General features: G+C 41.6%; 1 protein-coding gene across 3 annotated transcripts in view; it reads right to left on the bottom strand.

Moving 5' to 3' along the window:
* The window catches only part of Scfd2 (sec1 family domain containing 2), a 413,685-nt gene that overhangs the window by 17,140 nt on the left and 380,070 nt on the right, over nucleotides 1-16,475 (bottom strand). For all 3 annotated transcript variants that reach the window (XM_074042261.1, XM_074042262.1, XM_074042263.1), the window contains exon 7: nucleotides 14,159-14,293. In XM_074042261.1, coding sequence (XP_073898362.1) covers nucleotides 14,159-14,293 — 135 coding nt within the window. The remainder of the gene's footprint in view (nucleotides 1-14,158; nucleotides 14,294-16,475) is intronic.

Below are 16,475 nucleotides of genomic sequence, written 5' to 3'. Positions count from 1 at the left end.
GTATAATGGGCCTCAGCCAAAGGCTTCTCTCTCTGAGTCTTGTTCTTGTTGTATGAAAAATAAGGAGAGACTAGATGGCCTTCAAGGTAGGCTCAGTTCTCACAAGAATCTCTGACATCAGACTTCACCTGAAGCCAAGCATTTTTACCTTTCATCCTAAAGCATCCTTTCTACCTGCTATAAACTCCACTGTGGGTGCCTGTTCCCCATACAAGCCAACAGTCTCCTCTATCCACATGGTCAGAGAGTGGATTCCATGTAGTTACAATGGGATCTCACCGCCCAACCACAGTCAACTGGTCTTGGAAAGTAGCTCTGAGCCAGGCTGGGCAACTATAGATCTTTCCCTGGGAATTGAGACTTGATCTAAGACATATGAGGCTTAGTTAAAACCAGACTGTTAAGAAGAACCAAAAGCTTCAGCCTGCCTACTAAGGCATTTGCTCAAGTAATTAATTAGCACCTACAATGTTGAGCACTGATCCGCATCTTCTACAGAGCATGGTCAGTCCCAAAGATGGCCTGTTTTCCAGTTCTTGGTCCTATTCCTCCCAGAGGTACAAAACATTGCTGTCTTTGGGTACCCTAGAACACCTCTTGTCCTCACAATAAATTATCCTTTCTTCAATTGAGTTATTGCAATTAGTTGGCACCTTAACTGCAATGAATACTTTCAACTGCTATCCTGTCACTGCCACCAGTTTTTTAGGGTCTGCCTGAGCAGTCATTCTCTCTCTCTCCTTGTGGGCCACTAAGTCAATAGGACTCTTCTACTAGCTCAGACACAGGGCCCAGAGGCAAGGCCTACTCTTTGTTATGAATCTCTTATTTTTCCAATTAAGCATAACCATGTAAGAAATGAGCCACCAACAACAGCAAAAACTTCTTACAAAGCACAGAAAAGGAGGTAAAGGTTTTTCATTAGATAAAACACACACTCCTCATGCTGGTTCCAGCAGAGAAAACATCTTGACAAATCATGTCCTTTAGTCAAAACAAACTGAACTTCAAACACATGGATTAGATAAAAATATATTATTTTCAGGAGACTGAAATCCAAACCACAAATTCCAGAAATGTATTTTAAAAGTGTTGCCTATTAGATGTGCTGGTTTTAAATTGAGTTAATGTTCTAGTGAGAGGGGAAGGTATGCTTCAATTTATTTATTAGATGGCTATCTATCCAGCTTTCCTCTAAGGAGCCCAAGGAGCTCCATGCAGAACTTTCAGGAGAGAACCAGGCTACTTAAGAATGTCAGGTTTGCCCATGCAAGTTCATTGGCATCCCTGGCTGCCCTTTGAAACTGGCAGCCTTATGTGGGTAGCCACAAGTCTATCCTCTGGGTGAGAAATGCAGCTGGCTGACTTGAAACACTTTCTCAGACCTAGTGGGCATATTTTCTCTTCTCCCCATAACAGACTAAATGGTCAGTGTTATTGCAAGCCAAGGTTTCATGATGACTTCTCATGTGGCAATAGGTAACCAGAATAAGTGGGGCTGAAAGACTTCTTTGAACTCTCTGATTTACACAGCAAAACCCTATAAAGAAATTGATTTAACACATTGTAATGAGGTGCAAATGCAGTTATGACTCAAGCAAGGGCAAAATACAGTTGCCTGGATATCTCTGCCTGGAGGATTGGGTTGATGCAGAACACCTCAGACACATGGACACTTTTCTTAACTATTGCTGCCTGTAGAAATGTATGTATAAGGCTGAGCTCTATGAGCCACTTCCAAAGGGCTAGAGTGGAGACCTGCATTTCCCCATGGCACCATGGGTACCTCTGGAGCAGCCATAAACCCGTGAGGAGGCTTCTGCTCTCTCCCAGCACATGGTGGCTGTGCTTGGTGGGAGGGCTTGGGGGAGTCAGAGGCTTGAGTCATTGTGGGCTAATCCTCTGTTTGTACGCCTTGAGCCATCTTGTATATGTATACAGCATTTCACCAGTTCCCCAATGGGACAGTTTATGTACCAAGACTGAGGAATCAACAAGTTAGACTCCCAGAGAGGAGAAGAAGGGGGTCTGGAAAACCCAGACATCACAGCCTCATGAATGTGGCTTCCCACAGACGCACCAGGAGCGCACTTAACTGCACATGCTTCTGGCAAAAGTGAGTTGCTAGGAAAATTTGTAATGCTGTGACATCTTTGGGGGTGGTGAATCTATTGTCTTCTATTTAATTCACTTGTTCACCTGAAAATTAGGCTGTATGTGCCAAATGTCTGAGTACTGGCTCTGTCCATGGATATAAAGATGCTCAAGGTGGCTCTTTTCTTAAAAGTCATAGTCTGGCCAGATCACAAAATTGTAAAAAATAAGAACAGGAAGTACTTCCACAGCCAGACACTGTACTCTGTGCATATTGTCACTCACTTAATTCTCAAACAGCTCTATCAAGCTGGTGGTATTATCATCCAGACCTAGTGGGCACACTTGGTCTTCTCCCCATGACAGACTAAATGGTCAGTGTTACTGCAAGCTAAAGTTTCATGATGACTTCTCATGTGGCAATAGGTAACCAGAACAAGTGGGACTGAGAGATTATCATCACAGAGAGGCTAAGTGATGTACCCAAGGTCATGTAGCTAGTAAGTGGTGGGGCTATTACGCAGCCAGCCTGACTCTACTGTCTCTGTTGTAAACAGTCAGTAGAATGAAGTGAGTAGAGCATGAACATAAGGCCAAGAAAGGAATATATAAGATAAGTACCCATCTACTATTTACATAATCAAACTAAAAACATAAAGATGTTAAATAGAAAGAGACCCTCAAATTTCCCCTGGTATCACCCACCCTTCCACCTGACCACCCTGTTAGGACATTTCCTCTTTTGACTCATTTAATTTCTCATTCTATAAAACAAGCACTTTTGCTTCTGTTCTGTTCTTCGGGGAGAAAAAAAGGAGAGATTTCCATGCTGTTGGTGGGGAAAGGAGACAAGACTTTCAGATTCTTTGACAGAGGCGGAGGCAGGCTTCTGTCTCCCTGGGCTCATCACCTCACAGTGGGGTGAGATGGAGTACGATGGACACTACCTAGAGTCAAGTAGTGATGAATCCATAACCAGCTTTGCCTTGCTTAGTAGCTACTGGAGAGAAGGGTCAGGGCTGCTGTTGAAGGTCACTGGAGTTGACTGATAGGGCTGTTACCATCTGTAACTTGCTTAAGGTGGAATATCTGATGTTTTGCTTTCCATGATTTCAGTTACCTACCATCAGTTACAGTCTGAAAATATGAAATGGAAATCCCAGAAATAAACTTCATGTGTTAAATTGCATACTGCTCTGAGTAGCCTGTTGAAATCGTGTGTTTTCCTGCTGTGTTCCACTTGGACATGAATCATTTCTTTGTCCCATGTATCAATACTGTGGATGCTACCTGCTCTTCAGTTACTTAGTAGTCACGTGGGTTATCAGAATGACTGTGGCAGTAGTGCAGTGCTTGTATTCAAGCAGCCCTTAATTTCCTGATGACCCCATGGCACAAGAGTAGTGATGTAATTGGCAATTCAGAAAGGCCAAAGAGAGACTGTAAAGTACTTTCCTTAAGTGAAAAAATGCAAGTTCTTGACTGACAAGGAAAGAAAACAAATTTTGAATGCTAAGGTTGCTAAGAACAAATTTTCTATCCCTGAAATTATGAAGAAGGAAAAAAGAGAGGATCCAAAATGGTGACTGGGACACAGACGCAGACTGTGTGAGCTCCGTGAATCAGGGACCTGGCTGAGATGCTGGAGACATGCTTGGCTGAGGTAAAGCACCAGGGAGAGCTGAAACTTCAGCACCCTGAACTCCTAGACTGAAGGCTTCTCCATACCACGATACAATGAAAGAACAAGTGGGCTCTCATGCTGCCAGCTGGCCTGCCAGGCCTCTGGCCTGCAGAACAGCCAGGCCACTGCTTGCTGGTTGTCTGGGTCTTCGCCCTGTGGACCTGCCAGGCTTTTGCCCCACCAGGCTGCCACCCCACAACCCGCCAGACCGCCACCCGCCCGCCTGCATGCCAGCACAGTGCCCACCACCTGCCACAGCAGGGCTCCAACACCACCAGACACCAGCTCCAAACCTGCCTAGGAGATGCAGACAAGCAGGACTGGATGCTAAAGGAGTAACACCAGAACTACTAAGGCTGAAATTCTACTGCTCCTGAACCAGGAATTTTTTTTTCTTTTTTTCTCTTTTCTTTAAGTGTTTATTTGTCTTGTTTGCTGTCTGATTGTCAACTATATCTCCCTGTTGATTTCTTTGGTTCTCCATTTTTTTTCTTTTTCATCCTTCTTCTTTCTTGGTTTTGTTAGTTCTACTATTGTAAGTTAGCTAATACTAAGTTACACATAGACCAGGGACAGAAATAGTACCAACTGGAATGATGGGAAGACAAAAAAAGGATGGAAACCATTCTCCCCCCCAAAATAAATTAGTACAGGATTTAGAAGGAAATGAAGAAAATGGATACCCAGATTCAGACTCCAACAAAACAAAGATAAACTATACCAAGGAACCCAACATGAAGCCCAAAAGAACATGCTGAAAGAAGAAATCCTGCAAGTAATCAATGAGAATTTTATAGAGATGATAGTGGATATGGCTAACCAAAATGTACAGGAGACACTTAAGAAATTCCAAGACAAAAAATAAAGAATATGAGAAAACACAAAAACAAATAAATGAAATCATAGGGGCCCTAAATAAACACCAAAATGAAACAGAGAACACCACAGATAGAGAGATAAATGAATTAAGGATGAAAATTGACAATATTAAAGAGGAAGTGATCCATGATATGGAAAACCTCAGAAAAAAGAATGAAACAGAAATACAAAACAAAATGGAAGGCCACTCCAGCAGACTAGAACAAGCAGAAGACAGAATCTCAGAACTCGAAGATGAAATGGTAATTAAAGGAAAAACTGAAGAACTATTAGTCAGACAGCTCAAGACCTGTGAAAGGAATATGCAACAACTCACTGACTCCATCAAAAGACCAAACCTGAGAATCATGGGCATGAAGAAGGAGAAGAGGTGCAAGCAAAAGGAATTCATAATATATTCAACAAAGTGATAACAGAAAATTTCCCAAATCTAGATAAAACTATGCCCATTCAGGTATAGGAAGCCTCCAGGACACCAAACAGACTTGACCAAAATAGAACTACCCCATGACATATTATCATTAAAACAACAAGCACAGAAAATAGAGAAAGAATACTGAAGGCTGTAAGGGAAAAAACAAATAACATACAAGGGTAAACCCATCAAAATCACAGTGGATTTCTCAACGGAAACCTTAAAAGCAAGAAGAGCATGGAGTGAGGTCTTCCAGGCACTGAATGAAAATAACTTCAACCCTAGGATACTCTACCCAGCAAAACTGTCATTCAAAATAGATGGGACAATAAAAGTCTTCCATGATAAGCAGAAACTAAAACAATATATGACCACCAAGCCAGCACTACAAAAGATTCTTCAAGGAATTCTGAACACAGAAAGTGAAAGCAAACAAAACCATGAAAGGGCAGGCAGTACCAAAACACAGGAGAAGAAAAGGCAAGAAAGTAGAGAATAACATTGATTCAGCTACACACAATCAAACCATAAACAGCAAAGACAACTACATGACAGGAATCACCATATACCTATCAATACTAACACTGAATGTTAGTGGACTTAATTCTCCCAGTAAAAGACACAGTCTGGCAAACTGGATTAAAAAGGAAGATCCAACAATCTGCTGCCTACAGGAGACCCATCTCACTGACAGAAAGAAACACTGACTTAGGATGAAAGGCTGGAAGAAGATCTACCAAGCCAATGTCCCCTGTAAACAGCAGGGGTAGCAATACTTATCTCAGACAAAGTAGACTTCAAACTTAAATTGATCAAACAAGATAAAGAAGGATACTTCATACTAATAAAAGGTGAAAAACACCAAAAGGAAATAACAATTACCAACTTATATGCACCCAACATCAATGCACCCAATTTCATCAAACATACTCTGAAAGACCTAAAAATATATAGAGACTCCAACACAGTGGTAATAGGAGACCTTAATACCCTCCTATCACCAATAAATAAGTCATCCAAACAAAAAAATCAATAAAAAAATTGTAGAACTAAATCATACCATAGATCAAATAGACCTAGCTGATATCTACAGAATATTTAATCCAACTTCTGCACAATATACATTCTTCTCAGCAGCTCATGGAACCTTCTCCAAAACTGATCATATCTTAGGGCACAAAGCAAGTCTCCACAAATATAAGAAACTAGAAATAATCCCATGCATTCTATCTGATCACAATGCATTAAAACTAGAAATCAACAACAAAAACAACAATAAAAAACATGCAAACAGTTGGAAGCTGAATGACACATTGCTGAATGATCAATGGGTCATGATGAAATAAAAGAAGAAATTAAAAGGTTCCTGGAAGTTAATGAAAATGAAAACATGACCTACCGGAACCTATGGGACACAGCAAAGGCAGTCCTAAGAGGAAAGTTTATAGCCATGAGTGCACATATTAAAGGGTCAGAAAGATCTCAAATCAATGACCTAATGCTACACCTCAAACTCTTAGAAAAACAAGAACAAGCAAATCCCAAAACAAGCAGAAGGAGAGAAATAACAAAAATAAGGGCTGAAATCAATGAAATAGAAACAACAAAAGCCATACAAAGAATCAATGTAACAAAAAGCTGGTTCTTTGAAAAAATAAATAAGATTGACAGACTCCTGGCTAACCTGACTAAAATGAGCAGAGAAAAAAACCCAAATCAGTAAAATCAGAAATGCAAAAGGGGAGATAACAACAAACACCACAGAAATCCAGGAAATCATCAGAAACTACTTTGAGAACCTATATTTATTTATTCTAATAAATTTGAAAATCTTGAAGAAATGGACAGATTTCTCGATACTTATGACCATCCAAAACTGAACCAACAGGATATTAATCACCTAAATAGATCTATAATACAAAATGAAATTGAAGCAGCAATAAAGAGTCTCCCAGAAAAGAAAAATCCAGGACCCGGTGGATTTTCTGTTGAATTCTATTACACCTTTAAAGAAGAACTAATAGCAACCCTCCTTAAACTGTTCCATGAAATAGAAAGGGAAGGAACACTGCCTAACTCATTTTATGAAACCAATGTTACTCTCATCCCAAAACCAGACAGACACCTCCAAAAAAGAGAACTATAGGCCAATTTCCTTAATGAACATCAGTGCAAAAATCCTCAATCAGATAATGGCAAACCAAATCCAACAACACATCAGAAAGATCATCTACCATGATCAAGTCAGATTCATCCCAGGGATGCAGGGGTGGTTCAACATATGCAAATCTATAAATGTAATACAGCACATTAAAAGAAGGAAAGACAAAACCACTTGATCATCTCAATAGATGCACAAAAAGCCTTCAACAAGATCCAACACCACTTCATGATAAAAGCTCTAAGAAAACTAGGAATAGAAGGAATGTACCTCAACATTGTAAAGGCTATATATGACAAACCTACAGCCAATATTATACTTAATGGTGAAAAATGGAAACCATTTCCCCTAAAATCAGGAATGAGACAAGGATGCCCACTATCTCCACTCCTATTCAACATAGCACTGGAATTCCTAGCTAGAGCAATTAGGCAAGAAGAAGAAATAAAAGGAATACAAATAGGTAAAGAAACTGTCAAAATAGCCCTATTTGCAGATGATATGATCCTATACCTTAAAGACCCAAAAAACTCTACCCAAAAACTCCTAGACACCATACACAGCTATAGCAATGTGGCAGGATACAAAATCAACCTACAAAAGTCATTCCTTTTTCTATACACCAACAACGAACAAACTGAGAAAGAATATATGGAAAAAATTCCATTTACAACAGCCTCAAAAAAAATCAAATACCTTGGTTTAAACTTAACAAAGGATGTGAATGAGCTCTACAAAGAGAACTACAAACCTCTGAAGAGAACTACAAACCTCTGAAGAAAGAGATTGAGGAAGACTACAGAAGGTGGAAAGATCTCCTGTGCTCATGAATTGGTAGAATCAACATAGTAAAAATGGCTATACTACCAAAAGCAATCTACATGTTTAATGCAGTTCCCATCAAAATCCCAATGACTTTCACCACAGAGATTGAAAAATCTACCCTAAAGTTCATTTGGAAACACAAGAGACCAGCAATATTCAGCAAAAAGAGCAATGCAGGAGGTATCACAATACCCGACTTCAAACTATATTACAAAGCAATAGCAATAAAAACAGCATGGTACTGCCACAAAAAGAGACATGAAGACCAGTGGAACAGAATAGAGGACCCGGATATGAATCAGTGCAACTATGCCCACTTTATTTTTGACAAAGGTGCCAAAAATATACAATGGAGAAAAGACAGCCTCTTCAACAAATGTTACTGGGAAAAGTGGCTATCCTTCTGCAAGAAACTGAAAACTAGATTCATGTTTATCACCTTGTACTAGTATCAACTCAAAATGGATCAAGGACCTTAATATCAGACCTGAAACTCTGAAGTTAATACAGGAAAGAGCAGGGAATACTCTGGAAGAAAAAGGTATAGGCAAGGACTTCCTCAATATAAACCCAGCAGCTCAGCAACTAAGAGAAAGGATGGAAAAATGGGACTTCATAAAATTAAAAAGCTTCTGCACAACAAAAGAAATGTTCTCTAAACTGAAGAAACCACCCACAGAGTAGGAGAAAATATTTACCAGCTATACATCAGAAAAAGGACTGATAACCAAAATATACAGGGAACTTAAGAAACTAAACTTAAGAAATTGGCAATTGAACCTAATATAGAACTTTCTCAAAAGAAGAAATTCAAATGACAAAAAAACACATGAAAAAATGCTCACCATCTCTGGCCATAAAGGAAATGCAAATCAAAACCACACTAAGATTTCACCTCAACCCTGCTAGAATAGCCATCATCAAAAACACCACCAACAACAAATGTTGGCGAGCATGTGGGGAAAAAGGAACCCTCGTACACTGCTGGTGGGAATGTAAGCTGGTGCAACTACTCTGGAAAAAAATTTGGAGACTTCTTAAAAATCTAAACATAGACCTGCTATATGATCCAGCAATCCCACACCTGGGGATATACCCAAAGGAATGTGACACAGGTTACTCCAGAGGCACCTGCACACCCATGTTTCTGCAGCACTATTCACAATAGCCAAGTTATGGAAACAACCAAGATGCCCTACTACTGACGGATCAAGAAAATTTACTGATGGATCAAGAAAATGTGGTACTTGTACACTATGGAATTTTACTCAGCCATGAAGAAGAACGAAATCTTATCATTCGCAAGTAAATGGATGGAACTAGAAAGAGAACATCATCCTGAGTGAGATTAGCCAGGCTCAGAAGACCAAAAATCGTATGTTTTCCTTCATATGCTGACTTTAGATTTAGGGCAAATACAGCAATGTGGTTGGACTTGGGTCACATGACAAGGGGAGCACATATGGGAGATATGGGGATAGGTAGAAAACCCAAAACATGAAAGTGTTTGATGTCCCCACTGCAGAGGAACTAATACAGAAACCTTAAAATGACAGGTTATCATGGGCAGGGGATCAGGAACCAATGTAAAGATCAGTTAGAGTTAAATCAACATGGGTCATAACACATGGGTACACGAAAGCAATGCTAGGAATGTCTCTGTATAGCTATCCTTATCTCAACTAGCAAAAACACTTTGTCTTCCTTATTATTGCTTATGTGTTCTCTTCAACAAAACTGGAGAAAAGGGCAAAACAGGCTCTTCCTATTAACCTAGAAGGTAACACACACGCACAGGAAATCAATGTGAGTCAATGCCCTGTATAGCTATCCTTATCTCAACCAACAAAAACCCTTGTTCCTTCCTGTTATTGCTTATACTCTCTCTACAACAAAATTAGAAATAAGGGCAAAATAGTTTCTGCTGGGTATTGAGGGGGTGGGGGGAGAGGGAGGGGGCGGAGTGGGTGGTAAGGGAGGAGGTGGGGGCAGGGGGGAGAAATGACCCAAGCCTTATATGCACATATGAATAATAAAAGGAAAAAAAAACCAGCCTCTTCCTGGAAGTGAGGGGGTTGGGTGGTGAGTGAGGGGCAGGGACACGAGGGAAAAATGACCCAAACAATGTATGCACATGTGAATAAATGAATAAAAAAAAAAGAAAAAGAAATTAGTGCTAGCCTTGCGGTCACATGTGAGAGGCACCAAAGTTCTGGCAATGGAGTGTGATATGTGCTCAGCTAAGATGAAGAGAGCACTAAGGCTGTGCGTGTGTAGGGAAGAACACGGGACATAAAAGGAGTGGGAGTCTCTGCGGTTTCAGGCACCCTCCAATGGTCTTGGAAGGTATTCCCATGGATAACGGAGGGACGACTGTAGTTGGAAAGAGCTGTGCTGCTTTGTGAACAAGCACTATAACACCCCCCACCTTTAGTAAACACCTGCTGTATACCTGCATACCGATGCCCAGGGCTGAGAATGTAGGAAAGAGGAAGAGCTAGATTGGGCCTCCATTCTCACAGCCGTGGTCTCACATTCTCTTTTGTGTGTGTGCTGGGACTGGGGTTTGAACTCAGGGCTTCACACTTGCAAAGCAGGCACTTTACAACTTCAGCCACACCTCCAGTTTATTTTGCTCTGGTTATTTTGGAGATGGGATCTCGTGAACTATTTGCTGAGACTGGTCTAAAAACATAATCCTCTTGATCTCAACCTCCCAAGTAGCTGGGATTACAGGAGTGAGTCATTGGCACCCACCACTTTACGTTCCTTTGAGAGTGATCTATACTGAAAAGATATTTAAGTAATATGCGCACACACGTGTGTGTGTATGTGTGTGTGTGTGTGTGTGTGTGTGTGTGTGTGAGACAAGGTTGTGCTGCTTTCCTCACTAAATAAACTCTGACCTAGTCTGTTCTATTACTTTCCAGTAAAAATAATGATTACAACCCATTGAATTCATGTCTTGATCCACTAATATACAACTGACCAAGCTGTGCACTTAGAAAACACTAATTTGAATAAAACACTAGTTTGGAGAAAGATATTTAATAGATGTAATCATAACACAATGCATAAGTGCAAGCACCAGGGTGTGCACGAAAGGTACACAGCCCTGAAGGAGACCCCCAGGGCCTGGACCACCCTTTCTTATGTTCTTTCTGTCATTTGCTGGGAAACTCACTCAGTGCCTCCTGGGGAATAACTGCATGCTCCATTTCTTAGGGCAGTTCTCACCAGCTTCCCAGTCTACCCTTGTCTTCTGCACCATCTACAGACAATGCCTCTGGGTCACCCCAAGTCAACATCATCCATGACACCATCTCTAAATACAGAGGCAGAACAGGGACAGACCAGCTCAGTTGCCTTCCTGCAGAAGTTAAATTTCCTTAATTTTCCCATTTTTATGACAGTACCCCTGGCACAGAAAGGATTCCACGTGGAAGACTTTAACAGGCTCTGCCTCTTTGTTTCCTCCTGGCTCAGCACTGGTGAGACTTGAATGGGAGGTGGGGAGTAGACTCCAGAGGCACAGAGTAGGGCTGCAAGTGGTAAGAAAGACAGGAGGGATAACTGTTCGCTGCTGATACGGAATGAAGATACAATGTGTCGGGGCAACTCAATTGCAGTGACAGATCCATCCGTGAACCCTGGGCCCAAGCTCCACAAAAGCAGACAGGGTAATAGCAGGTGGCCTCAAGACCTGATAGATCTCACTCACACTAGCTGCCTCCAAGACCAGCCCAGGCAGACTTTATTCATGAGTTACCCCAATTCAGGAAAGGGAAAGCATTTATGCCAACAACTAATTCTGAAGAAAACCAGAATTAATAACACATGAACACTTAACTTCCAAGAAAATGCCTGGCAGCATCTTGGAGCCAAGAAATGTTGTGACTAAGAGCCTGGGCTTCGGAATAAGAGTGAGCTGGGGACTAATCCTGGTGTCAATATTTCCTGTGTGCTCTTTGGGAAATACCTGAGAATAGAAGAGTGAGATGCAACCCCAGCCTTCTGGAAATTGGCATCGACTGCTTACACATTCTAGGCCTCAGTTTTCTCATTGGTATATCAGGGAAAATGATAGGACTTACCTCCTAAGGTTGTTAGAAACATTGATATGAGAGGGAAAAATTCTGACTGACTCCATAGAACACACTAACCATAGGTTATCGTTATAACTTGGGGTGGGGAGAAAGCTCTGGATGATGCCCATGTTCATGTTAGACCCACCTGCACCTTTCCTCCTCCTTTCTCCAGGAGCCTTAGCAGAATGGGAGTCTCTCTGGATGGCTTATCCACCATCTCAAAGCTCTTTAGGGAATTACAGTTAGCTCCTCAAGTCTTCTATTGGCTAGTCCTCTTTAAGTTCATCCCAGTTTTATTCAAATTCTATACACATGGGCCAGATGTAACTGTCTTTGCTGAACTCTGGAGTGGCAGGAAAAGCTAGCTACAAAGGCCCATTTAGAAATAAAACAAAATGACTCTTTTGGGATGCTGGGGAGGAGAGGGCATTATAGCCAGCCAGAGAGACTCTTGTCCCATTGTCAAATGAGCTGCTCTGGCAACTGAGTGCAGAGGCCCCACAGTTGTGGCCTGGGCACTGGACACTGACAGCTGCTGAGAGAACAGATTCCTCATCCTTAATCCGCTCCTTGGGAACCTCCCTCTGAGCTCAGCCTCAGTTGCAGGATCCCTAATGAAGAGATCTGAGCAGGGAGAGATACTCCATTTCCCAGAACTGCCCCAGGATGGTCCCAAACTCCTTACTAGGCAAAGCATGCTTAGGACGGTGGAGCTTCTGATCATAGGAAGAGACGGAGAAAACACTCTCCAGAGTTTGAAGGGGTAACTTTAAAATGTGACTTCTTGTTTCATGGAACAGTCATAGAAAATGCACATGGGCAGTCCTCCCACATGACTACAGACCCTAACATGGTCATGATCACCTCAGCAAGTTCAAGCTTGTGAATGAAGGAAGAGTGCTCAAAAGTAGAGGGCTAGAAACCATGTGTAGCCTAGAAGTTTCTATACAAACTAGCCACCAAGAACAGCGATTGAGGACAGGGAGTCACTGAACAGCACTCTTGGCTTACTATATTCAGCACAGGAATTCTTGGACACTTTTAAGAGTCTGATCTGCATTGCTTTATTAAGGGAAAAAAAGGGAGAAGAAGTAGGAAAATGGACCAGCCAGGCGTTGCCTCAGAAGTCACTGGTAATTGGGAATAGAGCTGGCATGGCCGTTCCAGCCAGTTTATTGCTTGGTTTCCATTCTGCTTGCCTGGCATTTGTCCTCTGGCTTTTGGAGTGGACCAGTTTTCCTGGAATATGCATTTATTGAACTCCAAAAGGCCAGATCTTCTATGCAGATTAATTAACAATTTCAAAGACTCTTTGAAGCTGGTAAAACATTCTGTTATTTCCAAGACTTATTACCACTGAAATCCTGGGATAGCCTGGGAGGTCAGCCTGTAATCTTGTTTAGATTCTTTTATATTAAGAAACTTTACAGTGAGTTAAAAATAGATCACATTTGTGTACTTTGTCCTCCTTTCATTCCACTGTTGTCATTCTAACCTACCCCAGATACAAGGCAGAGAAATTGTAGCACTTGTCACCTAGGAGTCTGCTGCACCAAAACAAAAGTCATTTCCAAGTGGGTTTTGAGGGTGATGTTAGTCATGGGACTGTGCAGAATTGCTCATTATTCTAGACAGTAAATTCCAGAATTAAGAGCAAAGGACTGTCTGTAAGCTCTGTGAATAGTATGTAGATAATGTAACGTGACAACATGGGCCATAAGTAGACAAGTTTCCAAAAGTGCTCTCACGGCATGGGGGGGGGTGGCTTTTGTTTGTCACCATAGATTCTATATGCTGATTAGAAAAGATCATAGTGCTCTGGTCAGAAGAAGCTGTAGGAGGCTACTATGAGATAAGGTTGGTTTATACCCAACAGTTAAATGAAGATTGCCCTAAGTCAAAATATCAACCATTATCTGTATGGCACCGGCCTGGGCTAATGGGGTGCCAGGGTTCATGCCCTGCAAAGGGGCTGTTGTTATACTCAGGATTACCTCTTCATGGCCACTTACCTTCATGAACATGCTAAATCCAGTTTTAAGGAGATCAGTGAGGCCTGAAGACATGTGTTCAATGTCAACGGGATCTGGCTTCTCAGGATTAAATATTTCCTCCACGACCTGCTTCAACAATGGCTTATAGGATGCCTGGAGAGACAAAATATTGTGCTGTAAGCAAAAGTGCTTTGTTTGATATGTCTAGAGAAAGGACAGTTTCATCTACATCAAAGGAAGCAAAGCAAGTTTAGTTTGATAGTGGAAACAGCTGTGATTTTATGTGTGTGAAAAGACACCAAGACAATCTGAGACTTTTGATAAACATTTGGCCCAATGCTCTAGCACTATTTTCTGCCTCTCACAGCCCCTTCTGCAAGCAGGGTATCTGGTATCTCTTACCAGAGCCATAATCACAGTATGACCAATTATTCCATCTAGATGTCAAGTGACAATTTTATGTACAAAATATGCTGGAAGGTGGAGTTCTGCCACTTGATATAAACATGAAGATGGTCTCCAGTGTTCCCCAAACATTCTGAGAATTATGTTCACTCTGCACAGAACGTGAATGTTTATTGGTGATGTGCTATCAACATCCAAGCTTAGAGCAAATCCTCCTTCCTCTACAGAGCTCAACTCCAAGTATGACTTGGCCAGAAACAGCAGCTAAGATGACAAGAGGAATCTGACCAATGTCCCAGCAGAAAACAGACCACAGGGTGCTATAGATATTTCCCTGGAATCGGGGTGATGTTAGTTTTCAACTCCTCTGCTTTGACAAATGGTGCTTTCCTTTTCTGTGACCTGAATATCCTGGCCATATTTAGGTTCTGTGTTGAGGAAGCTGTCTTCCTGCACTTTCTCAGCTTGGTTCTCTACATCTCTTTCCTAAATTCTTGATGGAAGTTCATTCTGTATCTTCTCTTTCCATGAGCCAGGCCACTTTCCTCCCAATCCTGTTGCTGCCTCTGCTGCTCTGCTTTCATTTGACACCACATGGGGATCCTGCAGGGCAGAGGCAGAAGGAATGTGTCCCCTCCCTGTATTCTTATCTAGGGTTCCTCCAGATAAGCCAGCTTCTAATGAGGCACTGCTGAGATGCAGCCTGTCTTGACCTCTATTTGTCTCTTTTTTTGGCCAATATGTGACTTGCCTGTAACCATGGTCACGATGCTTAGTGTACCGAGCTCATTCCTGGCTTCACCTTGCTTTTCTTATAGACAGTTTTTACTTATTTTTCTTATATTCCAGTTCTCTTAAAATGTCTTAAATACGAAGCAGGGCATGGACCATCAACATCATGACTGATCATTCATCGGAATGTAGTTGGCATATTCCTTGGGGTACAACACAGGGAGAGTGAGTGACTGTCCAGTGGAGGATGTCACCTACTTCATGGTTTTAGTCTAACGTGCCATTGTGTGTCCAGAGATCTCATGATTAACCACGATGGAGGATAAGCACTGAATAGGAATATTAATAAGAAAGGAATATTTTTAAAGCTGTGGATCAACCTGGTTCCTAATAAAAGAAATTCAATTTAAGGTTATTCAAAGATAGATTTTTAAAACCTTATCAGACTGGCCAAAATCCAAAAGTCTGAAACTACATACTTTTGATGAGGCTGTGCGATACAGAGCACTCTCAGACATTGCTGGTCTGAAAAACCTATATGCTTTAGCCACTATATTCTAGCTCTCTGTCACTTGCAACTGAATGAAGGGACTATAGAGACATACAAGGCCATTCCTTCCTTCCTTCCTTTCTTCTAGGTACTTACAGTATTTGTTTTATTAGCATGTATAAAACTAGTTATATAAGGAAGCAGAATCACAGAGAAATATACATAGGCTGCAATATTTGAGAGAAGAAAATTTACTCCTCAGCCTGTAAAAAAATAAAACATTAGTTGTTGCCCATAGGATGCACCTTCTAAGAAGAAAGAGTGACAAGAACCCAAACCTGGACCCAGTGGGCACTGAATGGACTGCAGAACTGTACTCTGCACATCTCTGCAAGGCACAGCATGCCCAGGCTCTAGAGGCCCCAATGTGGATTGGGACTGGAATGGAGGCATGGAGGGGCTGAGGAGGCAGGGATGCTCGGTCTTTCTCTCTCTTGCTTCCCTTTCAGCTAAGCTGTGGGAATAAAGCACCAGTTGCACAGCCCACTGAGCCAGGTTCCCCTGATGGGGGCAGACACTTGGAAGTGCTGTTCCCTCAGCACTTCATTCTTGAGACTTGTGATTTCTGTGTGATACTGGGGAAGACTGGCAATCTTTTTTACTTCATTTTTTTATGGTAGTAGGTAGATATTTATTTAGAATGAAGAA

Source organism: Castor canadensis, chromosome 9, assembly GCF_047511655.1.
Source record: "Castor canadensis chromosome 9, mCasCan1.hap1v2, whole genome shotgun sequence".
NCBI classification, from domain to species: domain Eukaryota; kingdom Metazoa; phylum Chordata; class Mammalia; order Rodentia; family Castoridae; genus Castor; species Castor canadensis.
Note: the sequence above shows the minus strand (reverse complement) of the source record. Positions and strands in the feature narration are given on the sequence as shown.